This window comes from Cyrtonyx montezumae, unplaced genomic scaffold (genome assembly GCF_038088225.1).
Source record: "Cyrtonyx montezumae isolate F1298 unplaced genomic scaffold, pur_monq_1.0 scaffold_32, whole genome shotgun sequence".
NCBI lineage: Eukaryota > Metazoa > Chordata > Aves > Galliformes > Odontophoridae > Cyrtonyx > Cyrtonyx montezumae.
The window spans coordinates 5,288,584-5,310,653 of record NW_027072037.1 but is presented as its reverse complement, the minus strand read 5'-3'; the positions used below and the strand labels follow the sequence as shown (position 1 = coordinate 5,310,653).

Sequence of the window (22,070 nt, the reverse complement as noted above, 5' to 3'; positions counted from 1 at the left end):
TCGGTAACCCTCAGCATAGAGCCCTCAGTTGGACCATCTTATCACAGTTGTCCCTTTGTCACTGCATGGCGGTGTCTGGGTTCCTGCTGTTACTATATCCCTCAAGGTAGGTTTTGTCTCACAGGCACACATCACTGCAGCCATCGTTTCAAGGACAGTATCTCTTTCACAGGGACTGTATCTCTTTCACCCTCTGCATCTCTCATCCTCTTGAAATTGAGCAGTTGTTCGGGTGAGGATGTAGAGTACATGCTCATCCTTCCCCGCCAATAGTGATGGAGGTGGTTTATTCTGGTTGGAAAAAAAAAGAATAAAGATTACTCATCTACTCGCTTTCCGCTCCTTTCTCTTTCTTTGTTCACGCACACAGTGGGATGTGCCCTTGCTTTGGAGAGAAGGATGTGTATTTCTCACTTACTTCATGGAAAGTACATTTTAAAAACAGAGCTAAAATGCAAGCAGTCAAACTTACTCCATCCCCTGGTCAGCCTCAGTTAGAAAGATGTTATCTTAAGCGTGCTTTGTGGTGCCTTTGTGTGCTCGGAAGACTCCATGGGATCCTGAGCCTTGCGTTGACCATCTGGGGAAGCACTGAGATGACAAAAGGAGAAGCTTAGTACAGTGGACTTGAGATTTTATAGACTGAAGGTTGTTGAGGAGGGCTGTGATGTATTAATTAAACCTTCTACACATAGTATGTAGGATTTTATCATTGGACACCTTCAGCCAGCCTGTTTTCTACAGCGTACTCTTCAGGTTTAAAATCTGTTCCGAGATAGTGATCTTCTTAAGCCTCCAAGATTGCTTAGCATTCAGTAGAGCTACAAACAGCACGGTTGGCTGAGGAGCAAAATGATACTCGGTGTATCGGTTCCAAGTCCCGTGGGGATACCCATGATGTGGCAGAGGCAGTTGTTGCCGAGGCAAAGCTCTGCTGAAGGAGTGGGACCAAGAAATCTGACTGCAGTGAAATCTAATATCCACGCTGACTTTGAGTTAAAAACCGTCTGCTTGAGCTCTCCTGCTATTCCAGCAAGATAAGTCTTTGTGCTTCCAAGAGGAACCGTGCAGAAGTTGTGTCGTGCATCTACAAATGGAGAATGGAAGCAAGGACTGGGAGGTGGCAATCTTAGGGTGGAAGGATGAGTGTTGCAGCTGGAGGAGACGCCTGGGAGGCACATCTGGCTGCTGCGTATGGCTTCTTTAAAAGAAAAACAACAAGAAAATTAAAGACAATTCCTAATCTCATACTGAGGATGCACTGAGTTTGAGATTCCTGCCAGGCTGTAGAAATCACACTGTGCCTTCATCGAGCTTTACTGAGCATTGAAGTGCATGAGGAAGAGTCGCTTGCTTTCTAGCACTGCTGTGCCGCGCTGTGTTCTCGCTGTCCCTTAGGCAGATGACTTTGCAAGGCAGGATTTCCCTAAAGCACTCGGGATTGAGTCAGCCCTGCTTCCAGCAGCCAGGGGCGATAGCTGCTGAGGGCCATGGGAAACCCCTCCCAGAGCTGCTCAGGTCCGCAGGGACACGTGCACGCTGCTTTGATCAGGCTGCACGCTGCTCTTTGAAACCATGATTTTGTGTGTAGAGGCAGATAGGCAGGATTCCTGGGGGCTTTGTGCTTCAGTTCCTCAGCAGCCTGTCGTTTGTTATCCTGCTACAGTGATGATGGCTGGAAATGAAAGACCTTGACTCAGTGCAACTTGGACACCATCTTGTTTGGCTGTATGGTGGAAAGATGCAGTCAGCATCCCCGGAGCTGGGACTGGGGTTTCCCATACAGATAAGCTCTGGGGAACAGATTTCTGGTGGAGTGGGTGCTGGTATGCTTGGAGCTGGTGACCTGATGTGCTCTGTGTAGTTTGTTGTGATGCCTGGAGTGAGTCACAGAGAGCGCCTCAACCCAGAGAAACAGCACTGTTAGAAGTGTTGGGAAGACTCAGGAAAATAAAAGCCCCAGAGCTGTGTGCTTTGTTCTTAATTGGTTCTGGCCTTAATTTAGCTCAGCCTAGCTATAGAAGGTAGCCTCGAGTGATGTGCTCAGTGGTGTCTCTGCGGGAACACTGCTGCTGCAGTGGGACCAGGCTGCTGCAGCCCCAGTGTGAGCTGCCCCCAAATTTCACCAGTGACCTGATACAGCCTCCCTTCTCCCCATCCCACCTTGGCTTTGCTCCCGGAAGGAAAAACTTGAGCATGTTGCGTGTGTCACGTAATGTGTTGCTGCCAGAAATGCTTTGGATGCTGGGCTAGGAAGAGCTCTTTGGACTGCTGTTGTAATGCTCTCTCATTCATGTTTGCCTACCTGGTTTAAAGTGTTACTAGTTCCTGAATGCAGAAACTATTTGCAGGAACTCGTTCCCTTCGCTTCTCTTGAGTGCTGGAGCCAATGATTTGGTCAGATGTGTTATTGAAAAAAAAAAAAAAAAAAAGCAATACGAATTAAATGGGTAATAGCTACTCCTGGATCACTATGCCAATGTGGACTTCCTATTTTTAACCTGCATTATTTCATCGCCGTTTAGACACGGGGGTAAACTGCAACAAAACCATGTTGTTCTGTAAAATGAGCGTGTTTGCTAGTGGGTATTCAGCTGCTGCAGCAGCCCCGTGTGCACAGAAACCACCGAGTGATTGCAACCAGCAATTGCAGACTGCAATTTGGAGAGGGAGTCCGTGATATGGAAAATCCCTTGCAGCTGATGTGTCAGTCATATCTGAGGACTGGGAGGGAGGGATAATAGCACCTTTGCTTTCCAGTCGAGGGCAAGCAGCTTGCAAAACACCAGTGATTTCTACATCCAGGCTGGGAGTTAGCCGAGCTCAGAGCTGCAGTATTTTTCTCGTGGCTGTGTAAGGAGGCACAAAGCCCGAGTGCTAAGCAGAACCCATCCCAGTGCACACTGCAGAGATCACAGCTGGGACCAGCTGAGAATGAGGTGTTATTTCCCTTGTTTTCTTGGGTTTTTTTTTATAAATTGCTTTTACAGATTGGAAGAGCCCCAAGAGCTTGTTTCTTGGGTTTGTTGCTCAAAACCACATCACTGCAAAAGGGTGCAGTTACCTGGGCTTTGCTGCCCTGGAAGGGAAGGATTTCAGGTGTCCATCCGTGTCAATGTGAGCAGTGGGGAACAAGCAGAACTGGAGGAGGTAGAAATAGAATCCAATAAGAGTCATCACATCCCTGTGACATGTCCTTGCCACAGGGGAACAGCTAATTTTGGCTTAGTAAAACCTGCTGGTTGCTTTCACTGAGAGCTGCCTGGCTGGGCAGAGTGGCACCGTGGTGGTGGGATGATGGTGGTGGCCCACCAGGTGTATTTCTTATTTCAGTACTGTGCTGCTTCACGTCTGACAGAAATCCTTGCTTTTCATCTGGCCCCAACATGATCTGCACTAAAACGACTGCTGATCAATGTGACTTTCCCCTGAATTCAGGGAAAGCTCAAGCAGAAGACTGGAGCCCAGCAGGAAGCAGCAGCAAATGCCATCACTCCCTCCTAGAGAAAGAGCCTCCTCCTTCCTCGTTAAAAAAAAAAAAACCAACAACTAGTAGTCCTGAAATAACTCTTTTGTATTCGTAGCTGGTCAGAAATAACTTGAGCATCTCATCTCCCCTCATGCATTTGCTGAATGCCTTGCTCAGGGTGCAGAGCTCACTCTGTTGTACAGCAAGGAAAGTGCTCATTGTTGGCAGTGATGCTGCAGTGACATATTTGTCAGCTTTGAAGAGATCCAGGCATAATGGCTTTGTCTGAACCTTGAAGGGGTTTAGGAGATGTGTGAACACGGAGCTAAGGGACAAGGTTTAGCGATGGGATCAGGTAGGCCCAGCGATGGTTGGACTCGGTCATCTTGAAGGCCCTTTCCATCCTGGATGGTTGGGTGCCTCTGATCTTGTGTCAAACTCTGCAGCAGGTTTACTTGCTCAGTTTAACATGCACTATGCCTTGACCAGCTGGCTGGGGCACCTTCCCTCTGCTAGCAGCTCGCCCCATGCAAGGTGGAAAGGAGAAACTCTGTTTGAGGAGGACAGATCTCATCTGCACCTGGGAGAGCAATGGAATCATGCTTCCCCGTAACTCTTGTGAGCTCCCAGGTGTACGGTTTGGCTGCAGGTATGTGCTTCCTTGCTAAAGCCACCGTGGGCATACGTGCATACAGCATTACAAAGAGTTTGGGGCTGTGTTTCTGTATGTAAAGCTGCAGCTGCTCAGCTGGGGAGGATTTGAAATGAAAGTGAAGAGATTCAGGTGTAGGCAGTGTGCTGGTCCAAGGGTGATGAGAACCAGCTTTGAAATGTTACAGAGGGCAGTTCATGATCTCAGGCAAATGAGAAGTGAAGGCAGAAGCTCCTCAGAAGTGTGTGCTTAAACAAATAAGTAAAAGCTCACAGCGTAGTACATACCTGGAAGGTCTGAGGATTTAAAGGAAAAAGAAAATGCTAAAAAAAAAAAACCTTCAGATGGTTTGAAAGGCAGGAGATTTAGAAGAGCCATTGGCATGTGTGGTATGTTCTGAAATTGCTTAGGAGAGATACTGAATTATGGAGGGGGAGGGGAGAAGGAATGGAAAGAGAGACTAATTATATATAATCTTAAAATGAATTAGGTGATATAAATGTAATGAAAGCAAATCCTGTTCCTGGAGAGACTTTTCAGTTTGCATTTTGATATCCTAGGGCAATGGCATGTTGCTCTCTGACAGACAACCATTTGATTTGGAAATATGTGAATAATTGGGAAGTGGAACCTCTTTGAATTTGTTACTTTCCCCTCTAGCATGTGAAGGACTAATTATAGGAAGAGCTGCAGAATGCCCTATGCGGGCATGCATGCAGCCAATTTTATACTTTGCCGGTTGCATGAGTCATTGCACTGCATCCTGTGCTCTTTGATATGTGTCCTTGCATTGAGTATTATCTATTTATTTTAAAGATGGAGAGATAACAACATTGCATTCTATGTTGCTGAGCCCCTGCAAAATTCCTCTCAAACGCATGGAGTTCTCTCCCAGCAGAGATGATGCTCACCACATTCATGGGGTGATGCAAGGGCAGTTATAGCGAGGGATGGATATAAAGCCAGAAATCTGTGGGCGACAGCTGTACTTCCCAAGCTATGTTAAAGTGTCTTAAGTTAAGCTTTCGCTGACGGAATTGCATGGAAAGTTTGGGATCTTCTGACATTGCCGAGTCAGATGTTCCTACTGGCTCATTCCTGATCCGATGCGTAACGTTGGGCTTGGAGCTGCGCCTCCTCCTCCTGATCTCCTCACTCGTGACACCGGGATAAGGACATTTGCTGCCCTTTGTAAAGCAGCGCTGGGGCAGAGCTGCAAGGGGAGCTCAGAGGTTCAGATGCAGGAGTTTGTGCTCGATGGTGCTCGGGGCTGCACGATATGCAGAGGATCCTTTGTCTCACCCTGTTCCAGCGATAGCATCTTTGGAAGAGACTGACACAGTGAGGACCAGATGTACGTGAAGCCCTTGGGGCCATATTGAAATGCAAATGGAATTGGAATAGTGTATTACATCCAAAAGCAGCCCTGATGGTGCAGAGAGAACGCTGTATTGGCAGAGTGTACGTCAAAAGGGGAAAGCTGGGGATTAGCCCTGACAATGCCTTGTGCTGTTGGGAAACCTGCATATAATGCAATGTTGTATTTGGGGTTCTGAGGTCATTGTTACACAGATTATTTAAGCCTGGATGCATTTTTAGCTGGACTTTGTCTAAAGAATAAACATGGCCAGGGCTGTTTTCCAGTCATCAGCTACACAGCCAGATTGAGGGCTTGAGTCAGCGATCTTTGCAAAACGTTCCTGGCTGTCTTCAAAAACATTTCCTAACACTTTTTTTCTTTTGAAATGGTGATTGTACAGTGTAAACGGATGGACATGTTATTTTTACTTCACGAGGAATTCTGCTGCCTGGACTTTGTGTGTGTCTTCTTGCTGCTTCTCACACCTGTGCATGCAGCTCTGCTTCCTACCTGCATCCATGCCTGCCCGAGGCTATAGCTTAAAGATGGGACTAGTCCTCTTCTAGGAAGAAAGATCTTATTTATCTCCTTCCAACAAAACAGTGGCACAGGGACAGGAGTTAAATTTTCACTAAATGTGTGGCTTATATCAGCACAACTAATGTGTCCTCATCCCACTGGAAAAAGTGGGAGGGAGACTATACAATTTGAGATGTTTTAAGCTTTTTTAATCCCCCTCAAGAAATCAGGCACCTTTTTAAGACAGCTGAGGCTGGCTACCCTCCATAAGCATCTTTACTCCCTTTCAAACTGTTGGCCAACAACTTGACCAACTCTTGGCCTACATCTTCTTTCAGGATGCAGACAGGTGAGCACAGACCGCTTCCTCAGCTTCAATGTAAAGGTCATTTACAATGTGTTGTTAATGCATATTGCATTGTTGTTGATGACTATTGCATACTTTCCTCTTTAAAGGAGCATCCTTGCCACATAAAACATTAAAAGTAGTTAATTAAAAGTAGTTAAGAACAGTTCCAAATCCCATGCAAAAGCTCTGCCCGTTGAGAAGTTGCTCCAAGCCTTGGTCTGAAGGGTACAAACTCTGTAAGGCAGCTCGTGTCTTTACCTCAGCAACCGGTGTTGTCCAGTTTGGGAACTGAGTAGTGCCAAACATAACGTTGGCTGGAATGGACCAGAACAAAAACCCACCCAGCCCAGTGGCCTGTCCCCATCTTTGCTGTAAGTTTGTCCAGTGTTCTCTTGAGCTTGTGTAAACCTACAGCAGTGCGTCCTCTAGGAAGGCATTCACCACATCACCTTCCCTTTTCCTGAGGATCCATCTTCTCCTAATCTGTTTTGAACCTGAATCCCACCAACTTTTGCTGCAGCTTTGGTGGTTGCTTCACTCTTGCAAAGTAAGACCTAACACTGAGACAGAGGAGATGGGTAAGGAAGATTATTCTCCAGTCTTTATTCAGCATTGCAATCAGTGCACATCTTTGGACTCACGTGAATGCCTACGATAGCTGTAAGAATAGATTGTTTTGTATTAAATAGCATAAATCTGTACTAGAGCATTTATATTGAAACATTTGAAGGGTGATAGGTACCCATGGGAAATGTCCACATGTGTCAATGGGCTGAAACTCTCCCATGGTGCTATCTTCCCTCTGACCTTAAAATGAAAGATATGGAAAGGTGCTGAGCATTCCATATGCCACAGTGCCTGGAGCTGCTTGCTTGGGGCGGATACATTCACCTACTTGTCCATGTGAAGCAGATGCACAGTCCTGCACCCTCTGAAAAGTTATCTTAACGCTTTGTTTGCTCTTCTCGGGTAGCTGCAACACATTACCAAAGTTCACAAAAATTGGCTGAAAAGCTGTATGTTCAAACCTAGTAACGGACTGTTTTTATTGCTCAACTGGCTGTTGTTGCAGGGAAACTTTCGACGTTTCCTTGGAATGTTTTATTTTATTTAGAGAAAACTGAATTCATTCATGTTGCATCTTCCATTTCTTCTCCCAGTGAGTGCACAGCAATGTCTCATACGGTGTGTTTGTATTAGAGAAGTGGGTGCATCTTGCACGTCTGTGTCCCTGGGTGTGTATGAGCTCGGGGAGGCAGTGAGATGTTCAGGGTTGGAGTTCTGTCGCCTAACATGTGGCTGCCAGAGCTGTGTGTACCTGTTCCTGCAGGCACCTTTCCCATTCATGAAAAATCAATGAGTGATGATTGCATTTTGCTGATGATGCTTTTGAGGAGAAAGGAAAGGGCTGGGCTGCACCCTAATGTGAACCTCTTTCATTTTCTGGAGGCAGTATTTGAATGATTTTTGCTGGATAGTTTCAACAAGGAGGAGCTGGTCCTTGGTTGCCCTCATATTGAATTCTGGAGAATTGAAAGGCAAAGAAACGTCAGATACCTTCAAGTTTTGACATAGTTTGCCTCGTCGAGATGTGACCTACTCTCTGATACTGGGAAAGGTCTCTCCACTGACTATTCGGTTTAACAGAGGGAAGATTTGTGTGTTAAATGGTAGTTTGGAAATTGAGCCGTGTCTTCTGTAGTGCTTCACAGATTGATGCCTGTTGATAGACAGGTAGACCAAGGCATGGCATGTCAGGAAGATGGTTTAGGGCAGCTGATGCTTCGTGGTGGAACCAGACAGTAGAACAATGCCAGTAAAACAGCCTAAGATGAATCACCGGTAGCATGAAACCTTATCACTTCTCCAATCACTTCTTATCACCTCTCCAAACCTTATCACCAGTTCTCCAATCAAGACTGCCAACCATATTTTGTTGTTTTCCTCCCAGAGACCCAGATATCTGCACCACTTGGGTGCTCAGTGCATTTCCAGTGCTAAACCATTCAAAATACTCGCAGTGTCCAGACAAGACAACCTCCATTTCTCTCATGTGTCATCGTCTGAATACACAGGAGCAGCTCCAGAGATGGGGATCATGGAGGCTCCCAAACCTACCTGTGCTTTGGAAATCATCTGTGAGTGCATTGCTGCATTGTCATTTAATGTAATATTAGAGCTTAGTCACCTTGGGAAGGGGCAAACTGGGGGAGACATCTCCAGTTTCCAGGGTGGAGCTGTAGAGCTCACATCATCCAGAAAGCTTGGACGCAGATGGAAGGTAAATGCTTCTGCTTCCATGCCATGTGTGCACTGTGATCCAAAGCATTTCAGTCTTTCTTATGGCTTCAAAATGCTGTAAAACAACTTGGAAGGTGGGAGGGAGAATATCTGTCCAAGAGTACACAGTTATTTTATTGGTTTCTGCTTCTGGAACAGGCAGTTTCAGCTCTCTGGGACAACTCTACTCAGAAATATATTTATCTCAGGGTACAATCCAAATGGTGGTGAGTGAGTGTGATCAAGATAAAAACTAATAAGGTGATTTAATTTTTTTTTCTTTACATAATAACTCTTCAGCATCTCTAACTTGTCTTTAGAGAATCACTGCACTTATCCAGCCATTTCTTCTGTGCCTTTCATTATTGTAACAGAAACAATCAGTGGAAATTGCATGATGCTATTGGATTGTGCTACATTCCTTCCTCGGGTCATTTGATGGTTGCTTTTTTTAATAGACACAAAGGAGAAAGGTGCATTTCTGTAAACACAAGACAAGTCCTCGATGTGCTGTAGTCACTCGGGAGATACTCCATTGTAAAAGAGGCTTTTGAAACTGCTCATGTGGGATTTGCCATTAGGAGCATAAAGACTGGAGAATTGGACTTCTGATTCAGCTGACAACTGGCTTCTCATCCTGTGAAGAATTTTAGGAATGTCTTTACTTCCTTTTGGTGGGCTTAAGGCTAGTGTGTGCTTTTCTTCCTGCCTCCCTTTTCTTTCTCACTAGGCTCAGCCTCCTTATTCTTCAGTTGAAGCCTGTTAACTCTTGAAATACTTTGGGAATGAGACTTTCAAAAGACAGTGCATTTATGTTCTGTTTATTTGTTTTGCTTCAGGTTTACTTATTTACTTTATTTTGCAAAACTTGAATGATGTGAACACCTAGGAAGTAATGTAAAAGATATTGCTTGCTTCAAGGACTTCTCAAGTGTTTTCATACATAGTGCTGTGGGCTGAGCTGAGGAAATTCTGATTGGGATGTGGTAATGTACTGCTTGGCCTTCATCCTTGTAATACCAGTTATAAATCGAGCTAGTGCTTGTGTCGTGTTCTTACCCTTTGAGCTAATGTGTAGCAGGTCATCGGAGCACTGGTGGTTGCTCACGCTTTGGTAGTTGCAGGTTGGGCCAGCACCTAAAGCTCTAGAGCAGAAATATGAGTACTGGAATTTCATTGTACTATATGTCTTATAATATGAGAATGCTCTTTGCCCCAAAGAGCTTAATTACCCATTAAAGCTGTGACCATGTAAATCCAAGCAGGATGAAGGGTGCTGTGGGCTTAGCTTTGACCCATGGCTCTACATAAAGATCCTCTGTGTGATCCTGCAGCATTTCTTTATCTTTTTTTCTGAAAGAGAAGTTGGAGTTTGTCTTGAGAATAAAGTAGAGAATCCAGGTGAGATCAGCCTACCAGAGTTAGTCATCAGAGTAGAATTGAGGCTGGACCTTATGCACCGGAAAGGGAGAGATCTGGTAAGACTTTTATTCTGCTATTCCCCTCCCTTCACCTGGCTGGTAAGGAGAAGCTAAACACCTGTAAAGCCAAGGAGCAGCAGGAAGGTAACCTTAGAAATCTGATTTCTTGATAAATCATAGAATCATAGAATGGCTTAGGTGGAAGGAATCTTAAAGATCGTTCATTTCCAACCCTCTTGCAGTGGGCAGAGCTGCCCCCCTTCAGATCAGGCTGCCCAGGGCCTGAATCTGGCCTTGAATGGCTCTAGGGATGGGGCATCCACAATCTCTCTGGGCAGCAGTGTCAGTGCCTCACCACCCTAAAAAGAATCTTCGAGTGACTGAGTTCTGAGATTAATTCTTTCATGAATTCACCACTCACTCATGTAAACTGCTAATAAAGTGAGTCATCTCTACAATGCGTTCGGATTTTGGTTGATGATGGAGTTTAAAACAGTGACTTTGAACCCTGTCCTGATGGCTTAGGAAAGATTGTACTGTTTTATTTTCTTTTTTTCTTCCATCCTGCTGAGAAAACTGCCCAACTCCAAGCTTTTGATTATTCAAGTGGAAGAGGGTGACGAGAAGACAAACAAACATCATTTAGTTCTTGGGGGCATGCTTTCCTAATGCCTGACCTTTTGGACTTCCAACATCATCTTGTCCATTTACATGCATTACAGTTTTTCCAATTACCAGTGAATTAAATTTGGAATTGTGGTATTTGGAAATGTCAAGCAGAATCAATAGAAAAGCACTTGGGGCCCAATCTTAGTAGACTCAGCACATTTTAAAGCATATTTGAAATGTCCCTGCTGATAAATCTCAGAGGGCCACATGTACATTATGAATCGAGGTGCTGCTGTTTGGGTACCCAAATTCTTAGTGGGTATGCTGTTTTGCCATTATTTTAGGTGTATGAGGTGCTTTAGACACATCAACCCTGGTCTGGTTGAGACCTTAGAACTAAGTACCTCTGAAAGGACATTTCTGCAGTCTCGGATGTTTGGTCTTATTTTTGGGTAGTTCTGTGTGGAGCCAGGAGTTGTACTCAACAGTCTTTATGGGTCCCTTCCAACTCAGCATATTCTGTGATTCTGTGATGAGGAAGAAGATTGTGGGATGGAGCAGGTACGTGTGAAATAGCTTGGAAAGGTTTGTGTTGTTTGTGTTTATTGCTGCTCCTGATGTCTCTGTGCGCCACAAGGAGATGCTCCCATATCCTCATTTCCTTGAAGGAAATGGCCTGAGTAGGGCTTGCTTTGAAAGCTTTTCAAAACTTCACTGTGTGGGGAGAAGATATTTACGAACATACAGGATTTCACTTCCTTCTCCCGTGCTTATGCAGTCTCCCCAGGAACATAGAAGAGAACAAATGATTATGTTTTAAATGTCATTTCAGAACTTACTGCATATTTTATTTAGTGATTTGTGCATCTGGCCAAAATCTTTCCAGGGCTATAGTTGGAAATATCTTTATCTTGTCACTGAAAGTCTAATATTTTCTCACTTAGGCTGGAAAGTTTGAGGGCTGAGACAATGTTCTTTGTAGGTTATTTGCACAGTGTATACCCCATGAGAGTCCTTTTTCATGCCAGAGAGTAGTTGTCACTATCCAGAGCCAACTAAATGGGCTGCTTAATGCTTTTATAAATGTACAAATTTAGGGGGAGAAAAATACCCAAAAAACAATGTGCTTGTTCAAAATCTCATGATCTGGAAGGAAAAAATGGACTAACCTTTATGGAAATCCTATAGGGAGCAAAGCATTTCACTGGTGCAGTTGTACAGAGGAAGCAAGGAGGTGTTGAGTGGGGTCAGTGTAGGAGCTGTCAGTATTCTTCGGGTAGGATTTGTGGTGAGGATCCTGCACGCGCAATTGCTTTGAGGTGGTTGCACGATGGGGATGAGCGGCTCCACTCCTGATCATGCCCAACAGTGACTTGGGGCCAGTTTTGGTGCATAACTTTGTGTTGATTGTGGCTGGTTTCATTTTCATGACAGAGCTGTAGGTGTCCTTGTTCACTGCAGGGGAGTCGGCCCTCCTGGCCATCTAAGGGTCCCTTCCAACTCAAGTGATTCTGTGACTTGTTTTTATCATCTTGGGCATAACAGAGCACTGCGTCCATGTCTGTATATATATATACATGTGTGTGTATGTATATTTATTTTTTAAAGGACATTTTTTTGTGTATTATTACTAATCTGATTTGAGCACTGCTGCCCAAATTGCCTCGTTTGTGACCCAGAGTCCATTTAAACATGAACTGCAGAAGCACCATGGCATTAAATGCTTCTGATTGATTTCCTTGATGGCTTTATTAAAGAACTAAAACATTTGGGGGGAGACAAATACAGTTAGCCACGCAAAGGGAGAAATCTAATTACATTTTGGCTTTGTCCTTAACCGAAATGATACAAAATAGGATTTTTCTAATGGCTAACTAAAATATCCTTTAGATAAAATGTAAGAATGACCATCTGAGTTGAAAAAAAAAATCTAAGTGAAAAAAAAATGCTCAGCTTCCAAAAGTTGATTAACTGTTGGCAACGTTTCTGTCCTGCTGCCTGCCAGCCCCACCTCTGGCCTGGCCAAACTTCCTTGGATCCCTCTGCCTGACCAGAGAAATGATTGACAAAACCTTTTCCTGAGCAATCCTCCCCTTTGGGCCAAGAGATTAATTTCATCGTCTGCACATGTGTGCATGCACGCTTTGTGTCTGAGTGAGCTCATCTCACTCAGTTCCATCCCTGTGTGGAAACCTGTCTGGTGCTGTGGGCTTGTATGGAGCTGGGACTCTGTGTGTCCTTCTGTGGATCTTTTTTCTATCCACAGTGTTCAACCTAAAGTACCAGGGAAACTATTCAGAAGAATTAAATCTTTACTGCACCCTTTCCCCAAGTTGGTGGTAATGACTCTCAAAGCATGATCCCTATCATAGAAACGTAGAATCACCAAGGTTGGAAAAGACCTACAAGATCATCCAGTCCAACTGTCCGCCTATCACCAACAGTTCTCACTAAACCATGTCCCTCAACACAACCCCTAAATGCTCATTGAACACTTCCAGGGTCCGTGACTCCACCACCTCCCTGTGTTTCACAATGCTAGCAATTTTGGGGAAAAATTGCAGTAAAGACCTAATTCTTTCAAATAATTTCCTTGTTATCTTTTAACCAACTTAAGCCCAAGTTAAAAAAGAGATATATGGAAGGGGATTGCTACACAGATGTCCGTGGAAGCTGTGAAGTGTGAGTCATGGTGTGAATATAGAAGCCCTGAGTTGTCATCCCTGGTGAGCAGGGAGGATGTATTTCTTAATATTAAAGTTCCTTTTTTAATTTTAAAAGAAAATGACTTAAAGCCTCCTGTCCTTTTGAGACTGGTTGTCAATGGCATCATTGCAGGTTACCATGGCAATAGATGCTGAGATAATAGATTAACAACCATTGATTGACTAGAAAACTCCAAGCTCTTTTATCATGGGATATGCCAAATCTATTGACAGAAAACAGAATTCAAAGTAATATCCTCCCTTGGCGTGATGTTCTCAGTGCTTCATGGGCTGGTTTTACCTGATCGGGCTCAAGAACCAAAACATGTTGAAAAAGTTGATTTCTTTTTTTCTAATCAGGATATTTCGTTGGCCAAGGGGATGCACTTTTCTGCCCCAGAGGATCTCCCACACCCATGTGGCCAGAAGGGGTGAGCCTGGGGTTTGTGCCTGAGTGTCCACGTCCGTGTGGATGGGCTGCCAGCCCAAAGGTGCAGTGAAGTTTTAGCCAGAGCAGCTCATTTCTGGTTCATGGGTCTTTGCTGCTTCAAAGCTTTGTGAAAGAGCCAGGGATATAAGCAGTGAGTTCTTAAATCCTCGTGTGCAGTTATGTACTTAACCACAGATGTCATCGCTGGTTTGATGCCTTGCCTAAAAACGTATTTAGGCTTATTATTTAAGTACAGCAGGAATGAAATCATTGTGCTCAGGGAATAAGCGCTGGAGCAACACGTACTAATTGTGGATTCGTTATAGGCTCTGCAGAGACGCAACTGGGTGGTCTCTCTAGAGCAATGTTACCCAAACTTTCCCAGTTGCGAGCCTTCCTCTGGCTCAGTTTTGTGATCTGAAATGCTATCAACAACAACTTGAATTTCTTTAAGCTGCAGTCTTGCATGTAACTTTTGGGCCAATGGGGTGGGAAGAGCTGAGGGCAGCAGCCCCTTTTTATTGGCTTTTTCACACACAATGACTCCCAGTGTGCTCTGCGTGTGTTTCTATCCTTGTCTCCCCCACAGAATGATGAGCAAAAGTGCAGCTGTGGGGGAGTGTGGGGGCTGAGCATCCCTGCAGGCGTGTGGTCGGTGGGAGCTGCTTGGCCAGGTGAGCACCAGCCACTTTTCCTTCACCCGCCCATCCCAACGCTGCTGTGGTTTGAGGGATAGTTCTTGAAAACAAAACCAAACCTCAAACAAAGGGCCCGACTTTCATAATCACACATGCAAGAATGCATCTGCAGTTGCTTAATTGCCGCGTGCAATTACCCTCCAAATTAGAGGGCAATTACCCCAATTCAGTGTACAATCTCTGTCATTTTATATTATAAAATTACATGTACAAATAGCTATATAGGGACATAACCAAGTGTTTGCAAATAACTTCAGTTGCGTACACAGTTTTGTGTACGAAGCCCGGTGGTTTTGACAGTTTAGGCAAGCAGGCTGTCTGGGAAATCACTCCGTGTTTATGCACACTATTTTGACACATCCCATCTTCTCGTATATACTTTCATTTTAGTTTTTAAAAAGGGGACAGGCAGAGATAAAGAGCTGAGATTTATAGCAGCCTTCAGCCATGGGGAAGATATTCCCTGCGTATCTAATTATGAGCTAGGAGCTCAGCGACTGCTAACACCTAGACCCAGAGCTGCTACCTTGGATCCCGGCTATAATTTAGCAGATGTTGGATAATGACACAGCCCTGCTGATCTGTTGGCAGCTCCACGTTAGGAGAGCACAGTTTGAGTCTCGGATCAACAGCAAGGTCCCAAGGCTGGAGTCCTGCAGTTCAAGAGGACCCTTTTTTAATGAGCTCCCTCTGTGCTTGCAGCTCTCAGGTGCAGGAGTGGTTGCACAGTGCTTCAGTCCTCTTCCCATCATTACTTGCCCCGATGGGTGCTGGTCTTACTCGGATGCTGCACTCCTTTGAAACAGACTCGGACCCAAGGGAACCAACCTCACAACAGCTTCTCAGGGCAGAGTTCAAGAAGTGGGTGGTGGTTGGCCACCCTCTGTCACTGTAATGTTGAGGGGCTGAGTGTTGTTTTGGTTTGGTGGTATGTCATCATCTGCACTTCGCAGCATCCCTAAAGCTCCTGCTTGTTGCTGTGGGATGCCAGAAACAAAGGTGCTCTTGGGAAGCCTTAATTCTTCTTTCATATCAAGAAGGATTTAGAATCATAGAATATCCTGGATTGGAAGGGAGCCATAAGGATCCTGGCTCCACACAGGATCACTCAAAAATCAGACTACTTGAGACTTTATTACTGAAAAGAGCAAGTCATGGGATTAGAGCATGGAGAACATGCATGGAGGGACACCCACTCTGCTCCAAGATGAACTCTGTTGCATTTACATGTGTCCCCATGACCCAGTGTGGGGAAGAGGAGACAAGCAGTGCTCTACTGTTTCCCTCTAAGACCATTTTGGGCCCAAGCAGAAGGGTTTCCTGCAGCTCTGGGCACGCAGCAAACTGGGGATGCTCACCAAAGGATGCACTAAAAATATTGCAAAGCGGGTAGGAAACACACAGGCTCTTTAAGTGTCTCCTGAAGGCAAGCATCTTTGGGAGTGGTGTTAAGGAAAACAGACGTGCTAGTCATCCAAAACTTTGTGCTTGCTTTTGTTCAACTTTGATAGTGGGAAAAAACTGTGAAAGGCCGTTTTCTTGGCTGAGTTGCTGTTTGCAGAGTTGAGTTTTTGAGTGTTTGCAAGCAGATCTTACTCTTAAACTGAAACTTGTTCCAGAAAAGACAACTGTCTTGGGGGAAGGGAGCCTGGGCTGTGCTCAGGATTTAGCAGGCTGAAATTTCTCTTTTCAAAGCACAGTGGAAACCTCAGTTCTCCCTGCAGCTTTGTGCATTGCATCAGCCCTCATCTCAGGTGAAGAAAACAGAGGCTGCCCAATATTGCTTGAGGTTACAGACAGAGGTAGCTGAGCCAGGATTAAGTTTTGGGGCTGCTTCCCAGGCAAATGGTTCATTAAATCCTCTCCTTTCTGAGAGACTTGGTTGGAAGAGGGAGAGGAAATTTCCATCTAGTGCTGAAGCAGGATTTGGTTTGGGCTGATGGAAATGATATTAGAAAATGTGCTTTGAGGAATGAAGCAGAAGGTGATAGTGTTAGCGATCAGCTGGAAGCCACCTTAAGTACTAAAAGGAAGCTAAGATATTTACTTATTCTTTTATAAATAAAAAGATATCACCTCCCCATGCATACACTATAATGCTAACTTGCTTTCCTGACGATTTAACTCTTATTTAGCAGAAAACCCTAATCTGCCCTAACAAAGCATGGTGTAAGTATCAGCAGAACAAATATCAAGGCTTTAACAAGGAGTGTCAATATTGACACTGTTCCGTGTTGAGGGATATTGGTAGGTTGTTTTTATTATAGTAAGCAACTAGTCAGAGGAAAACTCAGATGGAGCTTTGCGAGCGCCGATAAAACCTGCAGGTGCTATTGAAATTGAGCTCTTGTTCGTGTGTGCTTTGAATATAATTTCCAGTTTCTGAAGCCAGCTTTATGACTTGCTCCTACCCCTCCTCCCTTCCAGTCTCTCCCACGATGCAGATGAAACATTCTTCCTGCAAAAGAGTTATTGAGGAATCAAACACCTCTTCAAAAGGCAAAGAGATCTTTCTAGTCTGATGTCTTTGCTCCATACTGTGAGCTGTCCATTGCCGAGGCCAGGTGTTGGCACCAGGAGCAGGTTGGGACCGCCACCCCCAGCCTGGGCAGAAACCATGATGGCAGTTCTTGTGGGCACACTTCTGCTTTGTGCTGAGTTGTTTTTCCTCAGGTGATAGGACATGAGGAGAGGGTCCCAAGTTGCACCAGGGGAGGTTTAGACTGGGGATCGGGAAGAATTTTGTCATGGAGAAGGTGGTCAGGCATTGGAATGGACTGCCCAGGGTGCAGCTGGAGTCACCATCCGTGGAGGTACTTAAGAGGTGTGTGGACTTGATGCTAAGGGACACGGTTTAGTGGTGGGACTCAGTAGCTTAGGTTGGTGGTTGGACTTGATGATCCTCAAGGCCTTTTCTAACTTGAAGGGTCCTGTGATTCCATAATCTTTACTAGCTCTTTACTAGCAGCCTATTGACAAGAAAACTGGTACAGTAGATGGGGCTGCATACAATAGCTTGAGTGCCATCTCCTAGGTTCTCTGCACACTTCTGGTCCCTTGGAAGCTGATTCTGGGAACAGTTTGGAGATGTAGCGGCTTCAGGAGGTGCAGACAGGTCAGGCTTCCACCCTGTTTACCTGGAACAAGTCCTTTAGTTATCATGCTTCAGCTCTTCAGCTTAGAGCAGCACTTCCTTCTCTGTCTGGGTGTTGTGGGCGTGCTTACATTGGTGATAGATAGATAAATCAGATACCTTTGGAGAAAGCAGAGTCAAGAAAGTACTACGTAATTATCCTGCAAGTAAAGTAGTTGTGTGTTTTGCAAAGGTCTGGCTCTTCTGGGAGCTCAGCACTTCTCTTTTGCCACCCTGCTGGAGCCATTCATGCTTTTTACCCACTTGTCAACACATTCCATTGAGACACCTACATTTTCTGTGCCTGCAGTCCATCAGTGTAATGGCCAGGTCTGACCTTGCCTTGCCTTGGGTGATCCCAAAGAGAGGTGGCTCCAGGACACCTCAAGATATTTCTGGGCACCCTATTCCAACTCACGTGTTTGGTTCCCTTCTTCTTCTCATTTTAAATAAGTCATCAAAATGCCACAAAGCAGAGTACTTCCAAATGAAGAGAAAATTTTTGAGGCTTGAGACAAAATATGTCACATGCAGATACCAGTGTTCCCTTGTTTGATTCCTTTTTTAAGCTGATAATATCTGTAATTGTGTTTGTGCTGTGCAGTCTGGTAGACATGAAGGAATTCCTTCACTTGGGGGCCCTGAATAACTTCTTGGTCCTTTGGTACAAGGAAAAGACTATGGAGAATCCCTGGTTTGTGTCAGCCAGAGGACCATTAGGGGTGGCCAAAGTTGTTCAGGGAACCAAGCTGCTTTTGTTTAAGATCTCACTTGGACAGAAAGAAGCATTTGCCACGTCAATCATAACTTAAAACACAGCATTTAGCAGCACCCTAACAAAATAAGCTTGAAATGGGATCTGAGTGAGGAGTAGGCATTGGTCTGGCCCTCATCTGCAGGTTGAATATTATCTATTCCCAGTTACATCCTATCTGCATAATAAACTGTTTATTTTTAGCCAGTGTTTCCTGAAATAGTGATGGAAAGGGAGTGTATAACTGCATTGTGTGACAGCCCAGCAAGCAGCAAGCATCACACTGGGAGTCTGTCATTCCTAAACAGGATTTCTGTGGTTAAAAAATACCAAGTATGGGTTTCCTTATACCCCCATACTAGGATTGTGTGGTTGAAGCGCGGGCCAGGGGAGACCTGTGGATCTCTGATGGGCTCTTGGTTTCTCCACAAGCTCCTGCTGTGAACTGATGCAAACCTGATCTCTGCTCCACATTCACTGGCAAAGGAGAACACCCTGTGCTGAAGCTTAAATCTGTGAGATGCTTATTTTATGCAGGGTAGAGAGCAATACAAACGCATGCATCACCCAAAGCCAAGCCACGTGGAGCTGTGTCTGCTGAGATCTGTTAATGCTGTTGCTTGAACGTACTTAGGCTTTGAATTTTGCTCCAGGACCAGGTCACGGGGAGGCAGAGACAAGGGAATGCATTTACTACAATGCCAACTGGGAGCTGGAGAAGACCAACCAGAGCGGTGTGGAGCGCTGCGAAGGGGAGAAGGACAAGCGGCTCCACTGCTACGCCTCCTGGAGAAACAACTCGGGATCCATCGAGCTGGTGAAGAAAGGCTGCTGGCTAGATGACTTCAACTGTTATGACAGGTAATAGCCTAACTGGTTGATCTGAATGCTGGTTTAATTGTTCCTCTAAGTGCGAAGGCTCGTGGTTTTTACATGGAGGAAAAGAAAGCGAGTCCAAGTCAATTGGTCCATTCATCCCCAGTAATTACCTCTGTTGCTAATGCAGCTCTCAAAATTGTCACTTTACTTTCTAAATAAAAGCTGCAAAATGCAGTTTTAGTTTTGTTGTGTTTTTCCTTTTTTTTTTTTTTCCTTAGAGAAGCTTTGATAATTCTGGCATGCTTTGAAAAACGTGTCCTGTACCATCAAATGAAGAGCAATATGTTCTTCCAAGAGCATTTGGCGATACAAAGGAAAACTTGGAATCATTTGGAGCTCTCTAGAAAAAACAAAAAAAAAACAAAAAAAAGGTGCAGATATCTGGGGGTATTTAGAGGTTGAGATGTTCTGGCATTTGTGATGCTGCAAAAAGTTTTGCTGTTTTTCAGCTGAGTTAAGAGACGAGCTGGGAGAAAGAGTGGGGTAGTGAAAGCAAAGCATGTGTTTGTGTGTTGCCGCCTGTAGTGAGCTGAGAAGGAAGGAAGCTTTGTAGTGCAAGGGCTCCAGCCTCATTAAGTAGCTGGGAGAATAAACCAGTCTTTTCTCATTCCCCTTGATGCAGTTCTACAGAGGGGAAATAACGACGCTATAGAAAATGTCCCTCTGAAGTTTCATGGTTCAAAAGGACAATGCTCGGTGCTTCTGGGCTCAGGGTAAAAGAAAAACAAAACAACAAACACGACAAACAAAACCAAGCCCTATCAGTAAGGATGAATAGAACATAACGTTCAAGGACTTACCTTGGTGTGACACCAATATAAGATGCTGTCACCTCTGTCCAGTCACAGCATCCTTCCCAGTCAATCAGTCACTGCTGCGCATTCTGATTGCAGTAGTTTTAAAACATCAAGTCTTAAGCCGTGGTGCTTAAGCTGAGACCGGCTTTGTCCAAAGCCTGGAAGTTTCACTTAGTCATTGTGCAGCATCCCTGGTTTTGTGCCTGTTGGCTTGTCCCAGCTGTGAGTAGTTCCTCCTCTTCCTTCTTATTAGCACTGGGGTTACTTTCCCACCACACCTATTCCCTTGCCAGTTGTATGGCTGTGCTCTGTATGTAGTGTAATTTTTATTCTTTCCTGATAAATCAATCCTTCTTGGCCTATTAGGCATCTTAATGCCGATCCTTCTGAGAACAGGTCACTCCAGTTCCCTACTTGCAAGCAGAAGTGTTTACTGTAAACAGATTTCTCCTTTCAGTGCCTGCTCTCATACGCAGTGACACTTGTATTGTCACTGAGTATCTCTGCACAGGGATGTAGTGCTTCTTACTCTTTGTCATAACGTGTTGCTCCGTTACAATGGTGCAAAGTTGGAAACTCCTCACCAGCCTTTCCGCAGCCGCGGGGTTGAGCATCCATTATCCCGCAGTCTGATTCTTCCAAGTCACAGTTCAGGGCGGAGCGAAAAGATCTTCTGAGAATTAGCAAACGGTGCAAGTGTTGAAAGCAGCATTTGAAATAAAGGTTAGCTTTAATTAAATAAAGGCAGTTGAAATTGAGTTGTTGTTGTTTTTTTTTCCCTTGAGTGCCCTCTTCAGTCTTTCATGCAGGTAGCGTTGTATCCCGAGATGGTAAGAACGGCTGAAAAGATGATTTTTGCACTCAGCAGCGCTGTGTTGGTGACTTTTGTCCACAGCACTGTTGTGCAGGATGCCGAGCTCTTAGGGTGATGCTCCTGGAGCTGTCAGGGCACGGCTCTGCCCTGTGCTCCTGTGGTTCTGCTGGGCTCAGCGCATCGGCAGCGCTTGGTGTGGTGTGCTGGCTGCTCCATCTTTGTCACAGAAAGGTGACAAATGCAGGAGTGCAACAGTTGGGATGCTGAGGGTGATGGTTCCTTCCTCTACTCTCTATATTAAGGAAGCGAGAACGTGGTGTGTGAGTGTTTAAGGCTGTAGGGAAAAGAGACTGTTTAAAAATCAACCGTGTGCTGCCTGTTTATTTGCATGGGAGAGGTTGTGCTCACATTCCCTTCAGGAGCACGTGAACTGCTCCAAAACGTGCACTTACTGCTGTAGAAAAATGTGTCATTCTCTCCCACCGCGTCATTTTTAATATTTGCTAAGTATAACATGTCATATGTACCTGCACGGCTGCCCTGAGCGCACTCCAACTGAAAGACAGGGATAACGAAGTGCAGATGTGGAGCAGGTTGTTTTCATTCATTAGCTGGATTTCTTAACCAACAGATTTAGCAGAGGATGTCTTTGCTATTGAAGGCTCCAGTGCTGAGGTAGTGAAATCCAAACGGCGTGTTATCTGATTTCAGGGAAAAGCATCTGGAAGCACTGCTTAACTTGTTGAAATATCTTTGTCCATTTGAATGACTCAAATAGCTGCTTTCTTCTTTGAAGTTGAAGCAGAAAAAGCCCTCCCTCAAGCCCCCCAAGTGCTTCCCAGCTGGGGCATGGGCCATTTTAGCTAAAGCTCCTTTTCTTCCCCCCCCCCCAAAAAAAAAAGGTCCTGAGAGAGACCCTGCATGATGATTGCAGAGAGAGAGCCCTTTTAGTTCTTCTTGTGGCATTATGTCAGTGATACCACAGAAAGGGAGGCTTGGCACAGGTTCATAAATGAGTAATAATGTCAAACACATATGATTGTTTTGCTGCTTCCTCCGAGTGGTTGAAGGAAGGAAGTCATGCATATAATTTAGCCGGTCTTCAGGAAATAGTTTGATACAGCTCTCTGCGGAGGGAGCAAAATAACTAAAAGCAGAGGGCAGCCTAGCAGAAAGTGGCAGGGAAGGGAAGAAGGTGTTT

At 44.9% G+C, this 22,070-nt stretch overlaps 2 protein-coding genes across 4 annotated transcripts in view; one reads left to right on the top strand and one right to left on the bottom strand.

Moving 5' to 3' along the window:
* Nucleotides 1-22,070, bottom strand: part of LOC136053936 (sodium channel protein type 5 subunit alpha-like) — a 562,080-nt gene that overhangs the window by 213,599 nt on the left and 326,411 nt on the right. The window lies entirely within an intron of this gene.
* ACVR2B (activin A receptor type 2B) overlaps nucleotides 1-22,070 on the top strand; it is an 89,302-nt gene that overhangs the window by 50,225 nt on the left and 17,007 nt on the right. Inside the window, exon 2 of the mRNA XM_065744939.1 lies at nucleotides 19,033-19,240. Coding sequence (XP_065601011.1) covers nucleotides 19,033-19,240 — 208 coding nt within the window. The remainder of the gene's footprint in view (nucleotides 1-19,032; nucleotides 19,241-22,070) is intronic.